Source organism: Sebastes umbrosus, chromosome 16 (genome assembly GCF_015220745.1).
Source record: "Sebastes umbrosus isolate fSebUmb1 chromosome 16, fSebUmb1.pri, whole genome shotgun sequence".
Lineage (NCBI taxonomy): Eukaryota > Metazoa > Chordata > Actinopteri > Perciformes > Sebastidae > Sebastes > Sebastes umbrosus.
This window is the reverse complement of record NC_051284.1, coordinates 12723678-12742971: the sequence shown is the minus strand read 5'-3', so window position 1 is coordinate 12742971 and position 19294 is coordinate 12723678. Positions and strand designations below refer to the sequence as shown.

At 41.5% G+C, this 19294-nt stretch overlaps 3 protein-coding genes across 5 annotated transcripts in view; 1 reads left to right on the top strand and 2 right to left on the bottom strand.

The window, feature by feature from the left end:
• Nucleotides 1-155: 155 nt before the first annotated feature.
• On the top strand, nucleotides 156-3013 carry srp14 (signal recognition particle 14). The gene is made up of 5 exons (XM_037747125.1): nucleotides 156-313; nucleotides 1298-1370; nucleotides 1484-1596; nucleotides 1693-1725; nucleotides 1905-3013. Exons 1-5 carry the CDS (start codon nucleotides 290-292, stop codon nucleotides 1992-1994), a joined length of 333 nt encoding a protein of 110 aa, XP_037603053.1. The 5' UTR covers nucleotides 156-289; the 3' UTR covers nucleotides 1995-3013.
• On the bottom strand, nucleotides 2558-11716 carry xgb (x globin). The gene is made up of 5 exons (XM_037747124.1): nucleotides 11072-11716; nucleotides 8036-8143; nucleotides 5639-5759; nucleotides 5455-5535; nucleotides 2558-3295 (listed from the first exon to the last, which is right to left on the bottom strand). The coding sequence occupies exons 1-5, from the start codon at nucleotides 11251-11253 to the stop codon at nucleotides 3176-3178; spliced, it is 612 nt and encodes a 203-aa protein (XP_037603052.1). The 5' UTR covers nucleotides 11254-11716; the 3' UTR covers nucleotides 2558-3175.
• A 1417-nt stretch (nucleotides 11717-13133) lies between these two features.
• Nucleotides 13134-19294, bottom strand: part of LOC119474531 (pleckstrin homology domain-containing family G member 3) — a 39253-nt gene continuing 33092 nt past the window's right edge. For 2 of the 3 annotated variants that reach the window (XM_037746584.1, XM_037746582.1), the window contains exons 15-19: nucleotides 18911-18921; nucleotides 18183-18548; nucleotides 17222-17338; nucleotides 14852-16292; nucleotides 13134-14753 (exon numbers count right to left, since the gene is read on the bottom strand). In XM_037746584.1, the coding sequence (XP_037602512.1) occupies nucleotides 14074-14753; nucleotides 14852-16292; nucleotides 17222-17338; nucleotides 18183-18548; nucleotides 18911-18921 (2615 nt within the window). In that variant the 3' untranslated portion in view covers nucleotides 13134-14073. The remainder of the gene's footprint in view (nucleotides 14754-14851; nucleotides 16293-17221; nucleotides 17339-18182; nucleotides 18549-18910; nucleotides 18922-19294) is intronic. The other variant, XM_037746585.1, reaches the window with a different exon arrangement.

The window sequence follows — 19294 nt, the reverse complement described above, 5'->3', positions numbered from 1 at the left end:
CTTGTACAGTAGGTGGTGGTATGCACCGTAAAGTTGGTTGCGATCCGCCAGAAACAGAGAAGAAGAAGAAGAAAAGGTATGTTTGCTGAAATTGCTTGGATGTGGCACAGCCCTACCTAGAAACACTTCCCCCAGCAGCCACCTGCATCCCTCCTCCCTGCCTGCAGGCGGCGCTGTGAGTAACCACAGCGAGGCTTTAGGGCGGAGCTCCGGCGGCTGTAGTACGTGTGCTTCACAGCTTCACACACAGCAGCAGTTAGCAACCAATGCTAAAGCTGGAGCAGGAATCATGGTGCTGCTCGAAAACGACTCGGTAAGAACAACAAAAGAACATATTGTGAATAACTATGATTGGTCGAAGTTATTGATTATAAACTATAAACGTTCACTGTCAGATAAACTCAACTTTAAACCAGCTGGTCGACACACCGACTCATTAGCCAGCATGCTAACAGGCTAGCTGTGTTAATGCTGAGCCTAAACTGGCTGATATGTGCTTCAGTTATTGTACTTAATGGCACATTAAGAGTCTTAAACTGGCTTTTGTAACGTTAGGTTTTGTAGAAGTGGTTATTATCTAGTATATAGACACCAATATAGTCAAACTTGGACTGTAGTTAGCACTCAGTCATCATTTCAAGACAGCTAAAGCACACTAAAGTCACGTTAAACAACACATTAGTATAGTAAGTTCAGCTTACCAGGGTCTTTTTGCAGTTTTACACTTGCCAGATTATTAGGTGGTGTTACTCTTAGCTATAACTAATGCAGTCTAATAGAATAAGCTGAAATGTTCCCCATATTAAGGAGGGTAGGCTATAAATTAGAAACACCTTTCAGTGTGGGCCAATCTCCTTCATGAAGATTGAGTTTGTTGCAGTTGTGTTGTATAAGACTGCTTTAGTTTAGGCAAGGTGTACCTAATGAAATTGTTGTGTATAATCAGTCCATGTCAGTGGAAAGCATTTCTGACATGTTGAATCTTAGTGTTTTTGTTATTTTTTGTTTATTTGTTTTGCACAATTTAAGACTATACAACATAAAGAAAAAATAAATGATTAATATACATTGCAGGAAGAGGCAAAAAAAACACTGGGCTTATCTGAAGCCTCCACCTAGAGACAAGAATATAAAGAAATAATATGACTACATAATAGTGATAACAAACAATTAGGACAAGATATATATACAGTATATAGTGTTGCAAATGCAACCCCAAACATTATTGATAAATTGGACAGGATTGTTATTATATAGTTGTTGGTGCATTACTAATTGTTTTTGCTCCTTTATCCAGTTTCTCACAGAGCTCACACGGCTGTTCCAGAAGTGCAGAACATCTGGCAGTGTTGTCATCACGCTAAAGAAATGTAAGCAGATCCCTCCTGAGTTTTGACAATTATCATTCAAGTTTAATCAGGAAGTGAGGCTACGAGTTTCACTTTCAACATCTAATGAATGGGGATGTATTTCTTGTTTCTAGATGACGGGAGGACCAAGCCGGCGCCCCGAAAGGGCCACACAGAGTCATTTGAACCATCAGACAACAAATGTCTCATCAGAGCATCTGAGGGCAAGAAGAAAATCAGCACAGTGGTGAGCTTACTGTGTTTGCTATGTTTTTATGTTTGATCTAAACGATCTCTGATATTTTTGCTGTTAATGCTGAAATCTCATTTCTTGCTATTTCAGGTCAGCACCAAAGAAGTAATCAAGTTTCAGATGGTAGGTTGAGCTTGTTTTGTGTTTCAATTTCAGTGTTATTTGTAAGCTATTGCTATGGGTCCCTGTGTGCACATTTTCTTGATTAGGTCTCCTTGATGTTATTAAAACTATCTTTTGTTTCATAGTAGTCTAGCTTTTATAAATGAGTTGTGAAAACTTAATCAAACTCCTCTTTGCAGGCATACTCCAACCTCCTTAGAGCTCACATGGATGGACTTAAGAAGAAAGATAAGAAAAGCAAAAGCAAGAAAACCAAAGCCACCCAATGAGCAACAGACTCTTTAACATAACCATGGGTACCTAAACTGGCCTGTACGATCTAAGGGAACGGGAAAGGCCCGACTCAGCTTTCTACCCACTCACCTGAGGCCTCAGAATCACTGTTCATCCACCCGGCGACTGCTTTGATATTATGCCATTGTTTGCATGGTAATGTCTCATCCCTGGCAGTTCGGTGCCATCGGCGATCTGGAACAGAAAACCTGAGGATTTCTCGTAACTCGTACAGGACGACGAAGCAAGTCTAGTTTATTGAATCTCCACCATTTCTGCTTCGGATCCAGGTCCACAACAGCCGTGTCACCCCTGGAGCCAAATCCATGGAGCCCAATGATTACCTGCCTTTCATACTATTTAATTGTTAGAGTCCATATTTATGTTATATTCACAGCTGACCTGTGCTGCCATGTTTCAATTTGACTGTCTCGAGAAGAATTTGAATTTTTTTTTCCTCTTTTTTTTTAAATAATTAAATAAGCAATGAATTTACTGCAGAGTTGCTTTGAAACACAGAACAAAATCAAATCAGATTTGATGTGTTTTTTTTTTTTTAAAACCAGTTTTACTGTATTAAGCTTAATATTGGAGATGAAAATTTACTTTATCCTATGTTTTTAATTTACCTCCTGAAGTACAATAATATTATTTTTGTTTTGAATCACTGTTTCATACCAAGCTGTCAAACTGGCCGTCTTAAAATGTTAAACACCAATAAAATGTCTAGTTTCAGTAAATGTGGGTAATTAAAATAAAAAAAAACATTTCAGAACATGACACAAAATGTTAAAAGTTGGAGAATTTACTGAAAGACATGTTTGAGTTATGAATACAGAAAGTATTGGCTGTAATTCTAATAATGTAATTTCTGTTAATCACAATTACAAGGCAGGTTTAACTACAGCCGGTATATTTTGTCAGCCATTTGTATCATGTTCCCAGGACCCTCACCTCATGGAAGAGGACTGCAGCAGAATTTAAGTTCAGAAATAAAGTGCGTTGTGGAAAGTCACTGCAAGTTTATTTTTGTCCATTGTGATAAAATAGCAAACAATGACTGCGGTAAACACGAGACATGTAGAAAAGGAGACAGTAAATACACTATATACATGAACACATTACTGTGCCGTACAGGTAATAACAGTCTTGAGTTGCGGTCGAGAGAAGAAGCGTCTCATAGCGCCGTGTTCCTCTTGTCTGGTCTTTCCTTTGGGGAGACTGCGAGGTGGCGCTGTCTGTCGCCCTCCTCCAGGAATCCCTGCTTCATTAGGCCGGTCACAAACTGGAACATGGTCTGGATTACAAACAGAACACATTGGACTGGGTCAGGGTCCCCATAGGTGAAGGACATTCATATTCTTTCAACAAAGTTTTGAAGAGGAAGGGAATACGTGTTATTTTGTAAAGTTGCTGCTCTATTGCCTTCTCATGTGTGTCCTGTGCTTCATTATCCAGCCAGGGCTTTTAGAAATACAGTTTGTCTTTGTGTAAATCGGTGCTATTAGATGTTGTTTGGCTTTCTGGAAAAATATGCACCAAATTTGGAGGGGAGAATATGCAACAGGGAAGGTTTGCTGTGTAGCTCACTTATGGAAATCATTTTTTCTTGATCAATATGAAACATTTGAATTAACCAGTTACTTTGAGAAAGCATGGGAGATGAGAAAAACAGCCCTTTATTGGGATAAACTTTAGGCTCGTAGCACTTGGTGTATAATTTCTTAGAAACTTTTCACATCAAGACTATAGACGTACACATAATGGATGTTTTGGATTTGTATAAGTGCCATATTTTTTTGGCATTTGATAAATAGTGGAGTTTTGTACTTAGAGCTGTAACGATTAATTGATTAGTTGTCAACTAATAAAAAAATCACCAACTATTTTGAGTAATTTTTGTAAGAGAAAAAAAATCTAAATTCTCTGATTCCAGCTTTTTAAATGTGAATATCTTCTGGTTTCTTCTATGACAGTAAACATTTGAGGGCATCATCTTTGCTTTGGGAAACTGATAGAAAATAGGGAAAAATGTCAGACACTTTATAGACCACACAACTAATCGATTAATCGAGAAAGTAATCAACAATGAAAATAATCATTAATTGCAGACACAGAAATAAAATAAAGACTGACTAACTTCAACCACTAGAGGACAGTAGAGGTCATCAATTAAAGCAGAAAGATGTACAGAATTGTGAACATGAATGTTGTTGAACTTAAAGGGACTATTTGTAACTTTGTACGCGCATAAATGTAGCGGGTCGTCACACATGCGCGCTCGCATATGCGCGTACCCTCCTCCTCTGCCTGCTCTCCTTCACTCAGACAGCTCAGCTCGCTCCACCTCTAGACGTGAATGCGCGCTCACTCCACACTGCAGAAGAGTTAGTTTAGCTCTGAGAATATCTAGTGAATGCACAAGGGACGTTTGTGCAGAAATAACTGCTGCAGCTCCTCCAGACCAACAGAGGCTTTCCATGTCTTGTGAAGGGACCGAGCTGTGCAGAGAGTTACGTTGTCTTCTCGTTACCGACCGGGTGTCGGTGTCTCCTCTGCTCTCTACGGCTGCGGGCGGAGAGAGCAGGGAGACACGCTGCAGAGCCCCGCTGCCTCAGCCTGCACTTAGGCAGGAAAAGCCAACACTAGGATCAGATCTAAATCATGTTCATGGAGAGACCTTCGTCTGGTCAGCTAACATTACTGCCAAGCAGCTGAAATATAGAGTGATATTGTGGTTTTAGCTGACGTGTGTCGCCTCACTGTTTTGAGCGATGCTCGTTCAGGTATTTTGAGAGCGAGCAAGCGCGAGCCCGACGCTGACTTTCGTTGATTTCACAGCCACAGGTGTCGCTGTTAAGAAGCATTTCTGAAAGTTACAAATAGTCCCTTTAAATTTTATTATCGAAAAATAAAACGTGAAGCTACACACATAACCTAAAAACCTAAAAAGTGCACATAATTGCTCATTAAAATATCTTTTATCTTAGATATGTGTTTTGCCACAAGTGAATAATGTCTTAAATTTTGTGACGCCTCTGCGGTCCGTTGCCAGTAAGGTCTACACTAAAACTAAAGTCACTGAAGGAGAGAGACTGTGTATAAATACTGAGCAGCAACAGCATTATTCAAGCATCTCTGTATTAAGGGATGTTGAAGTGACATAATATGATGTGACAAAGCCATGTTCCTTTCTCTCAATATGCTCATGTATGGTTCAGTGAGACGTAAATCCCTCATCAGTCAAGCTTGTGTTGCACCGGGTTCCATCTTGACATGATACTTGGCGCATTAAAGAGACGTGCAGAACTCTGACGCTCCGCCGCTACCGCTGACATGCTGATTGCACACATTAAGCCTATTTCACAAGGCATTTTTACCCAGAATGAGGCAAAGGTCTCTGATTAACACCCACATAAGGAGACACACGGGTCACACAATGGCACTCCTCCTTACCTTCCATGCCTCCTCCAGCTCAGGCGTCCACCTCTCCTTCAGGATGGGCTGCACGGCACAGATGAATTCAGCTCCGACGTACTGGAAAAATAATTGGAATTAGAATACGTGTAGTCCTCTGTAAACAAAGCAGCATCACAAAAACACACTGTGCTAAGCTCTGTTGGGATCATTGGGGTCTTACACTGTAGTACTTAGGTGGGGCGTTGTAATTAAAATGGCTTTTTCCCAGCTCCAGAGCCAGAGCTTCCAGTCTCTCCAGCTGATCCAGTCTAGCCACGCTTTTCTCAATAAAAGACATCACCCTGAAAGAGATGGAGAAAAAAAGACACCCAGTCTGATTGATTCACCAGTTAATGGTGACTTAGCAGTAGGCGACTATGAACTGATACATCTCCACTGTAGAGAGAAGTGTGAGACTCTTCTGTGTTGAAAGGCTGCACGGTGACATTTTGCAGTTTTCACAACCTCAAATGCAAGATAAACTCAATCTACAGCTCACACTTGATGATGCAAAATTGCATGATGCTTTATCCCCCTCTCCCTGAAAACATGTTTTATTTCCCCCTGCACAAAACACCACAGGATCAATTTCCTTTGTTGCATTTGCAAATGTGTCCGCCATCGCTGCGGAGTGTGTGCGTGACTGTTTTGAAGATGAATATGGAACAAAGGGTTAGAGTTGGTTTAGCTCTCTCTTCCCTCTGTCTCGCTGCCGCCGTGGACATTTATACTAATGTCCCTGAGTGTGGGCTGAAGGGCCATTTGGCCTTATCGCTGAATTTAAGAGCAGCCAGTTCACGCTGGGATGCATAACATATTTTGTCTGTGCGTCGTTGCTGCGATGCCACGCTAGCCTCTGTACCTTCAGGTCCTCAGGCAGTAATTGGCTGCTTTGGCCTTGTGCATAGAGGAACACAGAGAGGCCTGATGTACCATGGAAACAATAGACAAGTGGCTGTGATAGATGCTACAAGCTCCGTCTGCAGCAGAGTGGTTATAATGATACGACTACCTGAGACGCTTTGCTCTGCCACTTATCTTGTGAATTGTGTCTTGCACCGTACTGTGTGCAACATGGTTTTATTGGTAAAAAGACGAGTCCGGTGTTATTATGTATTTTTCCTATGAAAGGACCAAAACAATAATGCATTGTATCCAATAATGAGTATTGCCTGTAGCTGAAGCCTGATATTTCTCTGTGCTATGATGCACCTTCGTTGTCCATAAGCTATTAAAAACACATCGATGAGCCACACTGTTTTTCCCTTCAATAGCGATGAACATGGTTGTTGTAGTTTTATTTTGAGTCAGTTGCAAATACAATATCCTGCTACCTCACTAGAGCAGTGATTCCCAACCAGGGGTACTTGGTTACTGGGTTACCTGGAATACTTGTGGAGTGGCTCTGATCATCTGAAAAAGTGGAAATTTCGTTTTTCTTAAAATAGTATCCACATATTTGTATTAAGGAGGAAAATACAATCAAGATTACAAATTGGTGTAATCTAAAAAGGTTAGGAATCACTGCACAAGAGCAACAAACATGTATTCATCCGTGGCTGAAAATAGTCCTTCCAAAAATGCACAATTTACACCGGTTTAAGTAACGTTTGCTAAAAACTGCATTGCCCAGGTGTTTTAGGAAATTACTGAGCCTTATTTTTAAAATGAAACTATACATTAGTGAGCTGTTTTTAAAGATCTTAAGTAGGAACCAACGGGCGACTGGGTGCCTCAGACATGGTAGGGAATTATGTATTAAGAGATGGACTAATGCATTGTTGGTTTTGGTCTTTTCATGACAACTAGAAAATATATAATAATGCCAGCTGTGTCCTTTTTTTGCATAGCAACAGCTGATCATCATGACAGAAGCCAATGAATGAATGTCACACTTGTCACACTGATCTTTTAGTGTAAGCAAGACAAGAGGGTGCGGGATATCAATATTCTCTTGTGCCCAGTGTGCAGTACTCTGCTACGCTATCATTGGCTGGTTTGTTCAGTTCTGATCTGGATGATGCCGATGTGTTTTTGTTAAAGGGGACCTGTTATGCTTTTGTGCTTTTTCCCTTTTCTTTAGTGTATTATATTGTTTTTTTGTGCATGTAAAAGGTCTGCAAAGTTACAAAGTTCAGGCCAAAGGGAGTTCCTCTCCCCCACAGAAACACTGCTCCTAAACTGTCTGAAACACCTCGCTTGAAGTCCCATCTTTTCTTTTATAATGTGGTGATGTCACCAAGTAACACATTTTGCCTAGCGGCTAGTTTGACACACCCTCAATCAAAGCTAGATAGAGCGGAGCTGGAGCGGAGTCTGAAGAGTTTGGTTCAGTTGACCAATCATAACAGTGTGGGCCAGCTGACCAATCAGAGCAGACTGGGCTTTTTGAGAGGGCAGGAGCTCAAATAGAACGTTTCAGAGGTGCTGAAGCACAGCCAGTATGAGAAAAATTTAGTTGAGGTTTTTTTTTTTACATTAAAGCATGTAAACATGTTCTAGAAGAAACTCAAAATACAAGTATGCACGTGAAAATAAGCAAAATAGGTCCCCTTTAAGTGCAGAGTTGGTGACTGACCGTAGGCCGTGTGCCCTGAGCTCCCGGCTGGTCCGCAACCTCTCCAGGTCCTCCACGTCTCGGAACAGGAAGAAGACATCCTTGCATTCGGGATGGGTCTCAAACAACCTGTTACCAAGACAACGACAGTGCATGCCTGTCATATCCATTCCAAGACCAAAACAAGTTTCCCTACTAACATGACACAGAGTCACACAACTGTAACCCTGTATTCACAGTGCTGAGCACGAATGTGCATGTTTCAGCTCATCAACATGGCGATTAGAGGCTTCTCTCTCTCATCCTCCAGCGATTCTCTCACTTTGAATAAAGATCTGATTGTGATTTTCTGATCTTATTCTGTTTCTTCTTATCATCACGGCTCCGGTTTTTACACCCAACAGCCGCAATCAGTAACAGGCCATGGTGGATCTGACAGTTTGATAGCCAAGCCAACGCATAACCCTCTCTTTCCACCCGGAGCTGTGATGAGCCACCCTGTTAAGTCCCAGTTAAATGGAGCCACTGATCCTGATAAAGTTTTGCTTTTCTGATTAACCTCAATCAATTTCCTTAAACAGAGAGTTTAGGCATGCTGCCATCCAATCAGAGAGCCTCTCAGTCTCCAGCTGAGCTACCTGTGATTAGTCACGCTGCCAGAATACACAGCCGCCTTGTCTGGATGTGAGCTGTGTTGTGCTCACTATGAGGTACGGTAACTCTGCGTTTTCAGTATTGGTGGGAAGGAAAGGACAAAAAATATAATGATGGCAGAAAACACGAGCATATAGCTTTATAAATTAAACGAACAGGGACTTGAGCTGAGAGCAAAGTAAACCACAAAGGATTACATATATATGTAATATAATATAATATAATATATATAAATATATATAAATAAATAAAAGTATATATAAATATATCAGTATAAATAAATACATATACACACACACATATATATACAGTATATGAACATTTGTGAACTCTAACACTGATCATTAATAATAAATTATCATTTAAAACACTTGTGGGTGTGGCAGGTCAAACAGAAACTTATTCTATTTTCTGTTTGTTGTTCTTATTTCCCATGACCTCCAGCGCTGCTAGTGAACGGGGGAAAAAACATGTTTGTAAAACTGAAATACAGAACAGAGTCCTCATGAATAAATGCATTAGATGTCTGAAACGTGTGCCTTGCTTGATAAATAGATTGATGGACTGAGGTGGTGGAAGAGGTGTTACATAAGTCTACTATACAGCACTTCATTCACATGTCTGCTTGTTTTATATTTGTGTAACCCCAGAGTTTGGCTCATTATTTTAATTGCACTATGTTGCAACTGGAGTGCAAGACAATGTAAGCAGGCAGTGGAAATGTTCTGTGCTTCTGTTTCAATAACTTCACTAAATGAGGAATATTCAGGCTCCGTTCTCAATTTACGCTTGATTGAATGACAAACTCAACGTGTAACGCTACAGTGTTTGAGCTCTGGTGTAAGTGGCTGTGAAAATTGCTTCCTCACTACCTCCTGCTCTCCAGCTTCATTGATCGGAGAAACGGGCAAATTGGCTGCTTTTTTTCCCCCACTGTCGACACAGCATTGTAATGTTCTCTTTTGGCGTGCGTGCGTGCAAATATGCAGTGCATATGCAGACAATGTTGCTCTATATGGCTCAAGTGGAATTTTAATTGGGGTTGTTCAGAGGCTGTATTCATAACTATTTTGGCACTGGTGAATTGAGCCCATATAAGTCTCTTATTTGGTATAAATTGGACAGAGGAACATCCCCTTGCCTAGGAAAATTTGTTAAATTATGAGCAAGAACATAATGCAAAACAGGAGATCCATATTTGCTGTTTTACTGTAACAATTACTGTTCAGTACAGGGCCTGACAGCCGGGGGGCGCTGGGGTGGCCCTGACCCACAAGAGGCCCATGAATTTCCAGGCTAATTGGTAAGGTCAATCTCTTCAACTGTTAAGGTCACCCAGGGGACACATGGCATTAATTCGGCTTCTAGCCTTGTGCCCGGTCGTCTCTTTACTGTAGATGCTGCAGCCTGAATCTTTTATCACCATACACTTTCATTTGTTTTATTTCCCTGCTAAAGGACAAAGATGTTTTCCCAGACGCAGGTCATAATCCTAATTGATAAAATGCACTTTCCTTATGGCTCATGCCTTTAATTGTATAGCACTACGGCAGGCCTGTGGCTGTGTATCATTATGTTATGTCGTTAAGATGTGATATGAAGTGATAAGAGGGGAAGATGGGTTATTCTGCTCTGAGCTCTGAATGAAAAGCTGTGGGTAAGAGCGGAAGGATGTGGTGAGGAGGTGGAAGATGTGAGGATGTTCACTTTGTGGCCTGTAAAGTTCAGGCATCTCGTCTTCTTCACATGCGGATAAGAAGGCCTTCTGCACACCTCTTTGTTTCTTGGGCCAACAGGTCAGAGTTGGAAATTTAATTTTTTGTCCACCTGTAACTGTGGCTTGTGGATTCTAAAAAATCTATCAGCCACTCAATAGATTACCATTGGGGTTTTTTTTGTCTGGTGAGTGAAGCAAATCTAGCAGCCACTTGCATATTTTACCAGCTTTTGGTAAAAAGGGTGTTGCTGATTTCCAACCCTGATAAGAACACTAAGGTTTCACTAAGCTGTCTGATGAGGTTAAACTGAAAATGTGCTCCTTTGCTGTGCAGTATAATCAAGAGAATGAGCCATTTAGACACACATGATGAACAAAAGTTGGACCTATTCTGTGTCGTTTGGCTGCAAAATCCACAATATTTAGGCTATATTTAGCAAATTATTATATCCACAGAATCGTGTCTTAAATAAAAAGATATATACAAAATGTCTACAGGGAATCAGTGTTTATAAAATCTTCTCAGAGTGACTTGGTAATACTTAGTGACACTAACATTCCTGATCCTATTACCTTCACATTATCCTCCTATACCTTCTAATCAGCCAACTAGACCAATTATCTCTTTCATTTTCAGTTATCTGACCAACACAGGGAAAAGTACAGAAAATGCTCAAACATCCTACCTGACAAACATAATTATCCCAACTTTGGCTATATCGTCCCGGATAACTTTCCATGAGTCCTTGATCATCTGGATCTGCTCCTCACTGGGAGGCTCACCACCACCACCATCAGCTGCAGCATCCTCTGTAGTCCTCTCTCCAACCTCTGCTTTGGCTGCCAGACCTGATATTGCGCAGCCCATTTCTTCACACAAAAAAAAAAAATACAATTATGTTTTTGAGCACAATCTAGGAAGAAGAAAAAAAACGAGGGTTAATTGATTTTTGTGCCAGGGGGAAATCTGAGGATGATGCTGGCATCTGCGTCTCCAACTGCGTCTTGAACTAAAAGCTTCTGGTTGGTATCACGGATTGGTGTCAAGTCAGCAAACAGACAGTCAAGATGCTGGCTGTGGTGGTTCAGAATAAAAGCCCTCTTTCACGAGAACACTATTGCGCTTTTATGTTGAAGGATGTCCCTGTTGACATCCGGTGTGTGTGTCTTAATTGATCAGCTTGTGATGTGATGGCAAAGAAGAAGATTGAGTTGAGATAAGAGGGAAACTGGCTCCACAGGGCGCTTAGTAACCTGAGGCACAAAGGATGGGCTGTGTAGTCATTGTAAATAAAAACACAGATAACACAATTGAATGAAGACATACAAACATGTGGTCACCTTATACTACTACCACCAGCTGCTCCAGTCTCATCCTGATAGCAACTCTGTTGTCTGAAATATATGAATTATTTCTTTTTTTAAATATTTGTGAGAGTTACAAGTTCTTTTAACATGGACATGGAGCATATATATATATATATATACTGTATATTTGTATTCTGGGGGTATCGTTCCTATGCAGAGGGTAGTTTAGATTATTTATTGACTACACTGAGGGCGTTTTACATTTTAATAATTGATTTATTTATTGTGTTGAGTTGAATGTTCTACTTATTTTGTACTGTAATTACCTTGTGCCTTTTCTACCTTTTTTATTTTCTTAAAGCTGACTCTGTGTAAACTGCTCAGAATTCCTAAGTACTTATATATAGGTGCAAATGGCAAATAAAACTCTTGAATCTTGAATCTTGAACTTAACATTAAAGTACACTGATCAAGTCTCTCACCTGTCTATGATTAGTGATTAAACATTAACCCGTTGTGTTTTCTTGACACTGGCTTTATTTCCTCATTGTTTGGGGTCCCATAGAGCTTAATTCTGTATGTGTAAATAATAATAATAATAATAATAACTAAAGTGGTGACCCCCTCTGTTTGTCACAAACTGGGCTTGCATATTTTATAAAGGTGACAAAATATATAAAAGACTATAAAACAAAGTAAGGAAATATTCTATGTACTACATGTTATATGCATGTGAAAATACTAATTGTTTAATTGGCCATAGCAGACTTCTGAAACATGTCATCAAGTTAAAAAAAATCATATTTAGAAGCAATTCTCATAAAATAATAGCACAAGTAATAATAAAAAGCTGATAAAACAATATTATGTATGTTTTTTTGAGGACCCAGACATTCATTAAATAAATCTTATTTTTAGTCACACATGTAACTTCATGCTCAGAGCATGTCATTTTATGACTGATGATCTTGCAGACGCAGTAGTTTAGTTTAGTGGGGCTACTTCATCCTCATTTCAGAATATGTACCATTACTGTATACGATAGTCTTGACTCTCTTATGTAGTCTTATATAAATATGGAAACATTCTTTATTAAATCTAACCAGTGGATCATGGGAGTTGTAGATAAAACTAGCTGGGATGGATATTACGGTTGGGTTATATGGCCAAAATCTTCTATCGCGATATAGGTCATTTCATATCTCGATAACGATATATGTCACGATATAGCATGTTTTCTGGTAATTGAATAAATAAATAGTCTATATGAAATAAACACATGGTAAAGCCTATTTCTGTTTACTCCTGTGTGAATTAAATACCTGACAAATGAAAAGTACTGAGTATTTTCTCATTTTAAGAACCAGAGTGCAAAATGAACAGTTTTAAGTGAAATTATAAAGAATAAATAAATAAATATAGTCCGTGTCAAGATAAAAACAATATAGAAAAATATATACGATAGTCATTTTAATATCGTTTTGACGATATGTATCCTCATATTGCCCAGCCCTAATGGATATACTGTATTTGAGATGCATGACAGGGTAAAGAGGGGGACCTATGTGGACACTTGCCATTTCTGTTTTTATTGAAAATATGGGAAACTTCAAGTATGAAACAATATTTTCTGGAATGGAAAAGTAAAAAGGGTTTGCTACAGGTCAGTATTTACATGAGGCCAATCTCTCCCAAATATACAGTTTCATAAATAATATTAAAGAAAATATACAACTTATTGAGGAAAAATAAAGCTCCAGTGATGCAGTATGTGAAAACAGTTTTAGAAGCAGCTACAGTAAACGTCGAAGCAAATCGCTGCTGTGACCACATGCATTAAAGTCAACAAATGTTAAAGGGAAACTCTCTTTGGTGTACGGTCAGAGACACAGCTCTCTCGTCAATGACACTTTAGCTCCTTTTTGCTTTCCCCTGAAACTCCAGCTGACAGTTTACATGGTTAAATGATGCTATAGTGGTTATAGCAAGAATCACCAACAGTGAAATAGATGCATATAATAATAATAATAATAATAATAATAATAATAAAGTAGAACCTAATCTTCAATTGATAGGGGGGACTATATACACATTTTTACATTAACTTGTATTGTACAGTGCAGACAAATACCCAATGTACAAATATTGCAATACTCCTTTTTAAAGACAATATGCTTTCCCCTCATGGCCTTCACCAATGACCAATAATATCCCTTTATGTTTCACTGGTGCCACCATTATCACCGTGTCCCCTATAAGCGCAGACAACAGGTTGCATTCTTCTGGGTGGAAAAAGGGACGTTGAGAAGCATCAGGTAGCTGGCAGATACTGTTTCCACGTGATAGTCCCTGATAATACAAATGTACATAATTCACATGTTCATGAGCTTGTGGTTAAGCTCTGGAACTTCTCTCGTAAGCTTTTCACTAGATTACTTTCCGTCATTTTCCCTGACCCCGGGGCAGCAGACTTTGTGGCACCGTCTAGACCCTCCTGCAGAACGTTGTCCCCGTCTTTGCCAGTTTCTTTTGTTATCAGAGACACCTGACTGGCTGTGTAGCAGCTCCTCATAGGTTCCTGAAGGTTCTGTACTTCGTGGAGGGGAAGAGAGCCAAGCATGTGGTCCAAGGAGCTCCACCTGCACAGCAGGGGCTGAAGCTGGGGCTGGGCCCAGTCCTCTACCACAGGACACATTTCTTTGTATACCGTTTCAGACTGTGTCCTCGGACAGTCTGTCGGAGCTTCGTGAAGGTCAGAGGAGCTGTTGTACTTCTGTGAGCAGCCGTTACACTTGTTCGTACAGCACTCCAGCATCCCGTTTGGGACCGTGCAGCTGCGGGTTAGTTTTGACGAGCGGGAGGTGTCTGTGTATTTGTTGCGCAGCTCGTGTACGTCAGGCCAGTGGAAGGTCTCGGTCTCCGTCGGCGGGCTTTGTGGGCAGGTAGCTGTGCTCTGGGCGCTGGCTCCAGAGCTGGGGGCCTCGACCGGGCTTGGAGAACGCTCTTCGTGGATGATCGACTGATTGCAAGTGTTCAAGGGCAACCTCAGGTTGGGTTTACCTGCACACACAACAAAAAAACAAATCAATGCTTTTCAGTTTTCTCCATACATGAATCTAAAGAGGTAGGTTACTGCAAAAGAAAGCAGTCCTATTTACCCTTTTTCCTCGATTGCACCCTCTCCTCGTGGACAGCAGGCAAACTCTTGAAGCCCTGTTGACTTGCTCTTTCTCGGTTCCTCTGCCAGACTAACGGTCTGTTATTTTTGATGCGCTGACTGTACTGACGTGCCAGTTGGAACACCTTGTTTTTCATTTTTCCCATGTCTTGTAGGATCTGGTCCTCGTCCATACTGTTTCGGAAGCTAATGATCTTGGGCAGTTGGCCGTGGTCGACGTGGCTCTTGTCTTGGGACGTAGAGTCCTGACAGGATCCCCCCTCCACTGCTGGAGAAGTTGTGGTGGATGATGAGAAGGAGGAGCCGTCAGAGGCTGTGCTTATTTCAGACTCTTCTATTATAGGAGGTTGCTGCTTACTGGTTTTATCATCTGAGATGTCTGAGCTGATGTCCTGTGTTGCTTCTAATCTTGAGTCATCAAGTTCCTCCTCTGCAATCTGCAGGACTTCATGGCTTTCCGCCACCATTTCCATGTCTTGCCAAACCTTGAGCATGTCTGATGAGGGTCTGAACTCTTCTTCTGTGGTAGAGGCATCCATCATGCTCTGAGGTCTAGCCTTGTCTTCCACTGGTCTCTGTGGTTCAGTCTTTTGATGAGTGTCAGTGTTTCGACTCTTTTCCAAGCCGGGAAGGTCAAACACAGACCAGGAGGTGGGGCGGTTCCGAGAGGCGCCTTTCCGCTGAACTGGGTCGGCCTGCTCCTTAGGAACACTGTTAAGCTGTCGGCTCAGTTGCCGGACCAGACCTGCTGGGATATAGGAGAGGCTCTCCCTGCGCTTGATGCTAAAGTCAGCATCTTGGTGCTCAGCGTCCTCATAGTATGTTCTGATCTTGCAGATGAGGAGGCGATCTTGTTTAGACAGAGTGGACCTGAGTTGCCCTTCAATGAGGGCGTTCAGTGCAGGATCGTGTGCAGACTTTGACGGATTAGCCTCTGAGGTCACCTGTGGTTCTGGGGAAGAGCTGACCAACGTTTGAGTCTGTTGCTCTAAGTCCATGCAAGCCAAGGGGCTTTTGAAGACGTCATTATCTATTGAGGGTGAGGGGCAGGCTAAGGCCTCCAAGTCCTCCACATGGCTGCTCCGTCTGGACAGGGTCCTGTGCTCAGCTATCACACTTGCCTGGTCCAACACAGAGGAAGGTAGGATGCTTTTATTGTCTGAAAGCACCTCTTCTTCCTCCTCTGAGAGCTCCCCGTTCGTCAGGACACTCGTCTCCTCCACTTGGAGAGCAGAGGTATCGCTCTCCCCTTCTTCTTCCTCTCCCGTTTCTCTTGAGGTATCCTGAGATTCTGGGGTGTCGGCTTCTTGTTGCAAATGGTAGACGGGAGACTCGGGCCACTGGGAGTCATGCACCTCCTGCTGATCGCTCTTCTTCGCTTGAGGGACACAGCCTAGAGGGCACAGCTCCTCCACGTTGACCTGAAACATGATAGGAGTGTTTGCAAAGTGGGATGTAATGAGTAAAAGAGACTTTATGATGGCAAGCACTCTCCGTTACCCATTAACATAATGGACGTAGGCAGTTTGATCTAAAGCACAATTTATGATGCGTCTCATCTTATGAGGCCCACTTGAGCTTTATTACAGCGACCCATTTCTATGTACAATTATGAAACTGCGGTAAAAAATGAAGGAGACATTGTGATTGTATTTGCAGCTTGGTTGCTAAGGACTCCTTGTTGGACCATTTCTGTCACACTTGGAGAGTTAAACGGTGAACACTGCGATGTCTGCGGCTCCATTCACAGTGCTGATATCACCCTAGTCGGCCATTAATCTAAATTTGTTTCCAGGTATTGCCTGCCTCTTTTTGGAAGTGCCGGCAATTGCAAAAAAAGTGCAGCTTGGAGCTGTGTGGTGGAGATAAGGTTAGGAACCTACACTCTGCTCAGATGCAGGAGGAGCTGTTTCGCAAATCTACCGTGAGAATATAGGTTAAAAACTGCTCCATGTTGCCTTTCTTCTGCTGACCACAGAACAGCATTGTGCGTGTGTGGCATTTTAATATCCAGGACTACAAATACACATCAGACACTAATATCGCTCCAGGCACGTTTTCAAATAGGCCTCAGAGAAATGCTGTGCTCATGACAAAGAACACTTGCTGAAATGTCTATGCAGTACTGAACTGCTCACTCTCATTCAGACTATATAACAACAGCGAATAGTTCATAGTCATTCAAAATATACAATGGTTAGAAAATGCGCCTAAGTAATAAAAAACTAAGTTATACTAAGGGCATGAGGATAGATGGGCATTCACTGTGAATAAATGTCACATGCCGCCTCAGACACGTGTGGAAATGAATGAATTTGTCTATAAATCTATATAAGGCTTTATCAAATACCTGTGTGGCGAGAGTTTCTTTCACAGCCACATCCACATGTTTTTCCTCCTGCATGTGAGTTTCTACCTCCTCTGTCTCCGTAGTTTTCAGTTCAGCCGCATCTTTGATCTGATCATCCTGAAAGAGCAAAACGGGGCATTAAAACCGAGAGTTTTTATTCTAAATCACCCTAGAAGGTCACACTGTGAGGCAGCGTGAAGCAGATGAATCTGTCACAGTGGGGTAAACATTTCCGAGAGACTTAATGTGTTTTAAGGTCAGCCACTGCGATGGTTAGAATAAAAGTCTTCCTCTTCAAATGACTAGTATTCATTCATATTCAGAATCAATACTGGTATAACAATTAACCTTAACAAAGACTTTCTCATTCTGAATATTCAGAGGGGAAATGTGATTAGGAAATATGATTATCAAAGAGCAAGGCTTTTGCTATTATAATGATCATTTAATTAGATGGCTACATTAACCTTTGAAGTCAAACAACATTTAACAGGGTGCGTTAAGCCACTGGTTTAAATGCAAATGCGGGCATGGTTTCAAAACAGCATGAGCGTCAACATCAATCATATCCCAGAAAACACAATTATGAAACACAGCACACCGTAACTACACGGAGGAGGAAAACATACAATCAGAGGAGAATGGTGCATGCACAGTGGGATGACCTCCAAAACCAAACAATAAAAGCAAAAGGCATGAATCAAGTTTGACTTTTAAGTTTCACCCATATGAGTTCACAGTTTGGGAGAACTTCAGTCCATGCAACTTCAATAGAAGGAATTCAACCTGAGGCATTCGATGTGTATATGGTAACAGGTGTTAGTAGGTTCTATTTATGATGAAAAAAGAGGGAGAGGGGCAAGAGCCAGCGTGGGAGAGAGAGAGAGAGTGGTGGAGAGTATTGGTAAGCCAGTGGAATGGAGTAGGAAATAGGAAACCCGTGGGTGGCAGAAACCCTCACCGTTGTGAAGTGAGTAGAAAGCAAAGCCCTGGCTCTATAGTGCCAGCAGGAGATGGCTGCGAGCACTGAGCTGGCAAAGTCCGCTACCTGGTCTTCTCCCATCAGTATATCTTCCTTGTAACTCTCCTCCTCCTCCTCCTCCTCCTCCTCTTCCTTCTCCAGCAACCCCTCACTGGGTGAAGAGCCCAGTTTCGGGTCACTGTCAGTAGGACTGAACTGCTCCAGAGAGTCCCTTCTGGAAATTAGATCGTCCACACACGGCCTCTCAGCCTGGGGCTCGCCGAGACTGGAGGCTAGCGTGCTGACACTAGTGGCCGGCTGAAGGGAGCACCTCTCCCCCAGCAGTGCACCCACACTGTCTGCATGCTGTAGCGTGAAGTCATAGACATGTGGTTTGTTATTGCAAGGCCAGTGCTGCTAGAGCAATGATGTGATTGCAAGGCTGCAAATGGGGTGGAATCATCATAAAGCTGCTTTAGCTTTGGGTGAGATCTGATTTTTGTAATCCAGGGCAAGTCAAAGTATGTTCCGGAAAGATAAGGTTCGTACTCTCATTTTTTTGGTTTGAGTTCATTTTGCAATTAGAATAGAAAGTTTGAACTGCTGAGTCAAAACTGGGTAAATCATATCTCACCAAAGCACACTGACATAAAAACTGCTTTCATACAACTGAATGAAAAAGCTTATCGGGGTTTACTAAAAGACTACATTTGGATTTCAGCACTTACCTTCAAAACAGCTGCACAGAGAACAAAGATAAAGAAGAGGAGGAGAGATAAACGAGAATGTCAGTAACTCTGGAAAAAAGCATGTTCAAGTCAAATATTACATAACAAAATAACCTGAAGGCCGCATGCATCATGTATTGTACATGATGCATACGGTCTTCAATCTCTGCCTCCACAAGCAAAGACTGAGCGAGGCATTAGTTAGTCTGGCCCAGACTTAAGGGAGGCTTTGTGATTAGATAAATACCAATTAGAAACATCTTCCTCTCAGAGGCTCAAACTGGACTTGATGCAATTAGCCAGGATGTGATGACCTACTCCCTCACTGAGATGGGAAGGTTGACATGAAAATTGCTTCTTCATTACATTGGCTCGAAAAAATTG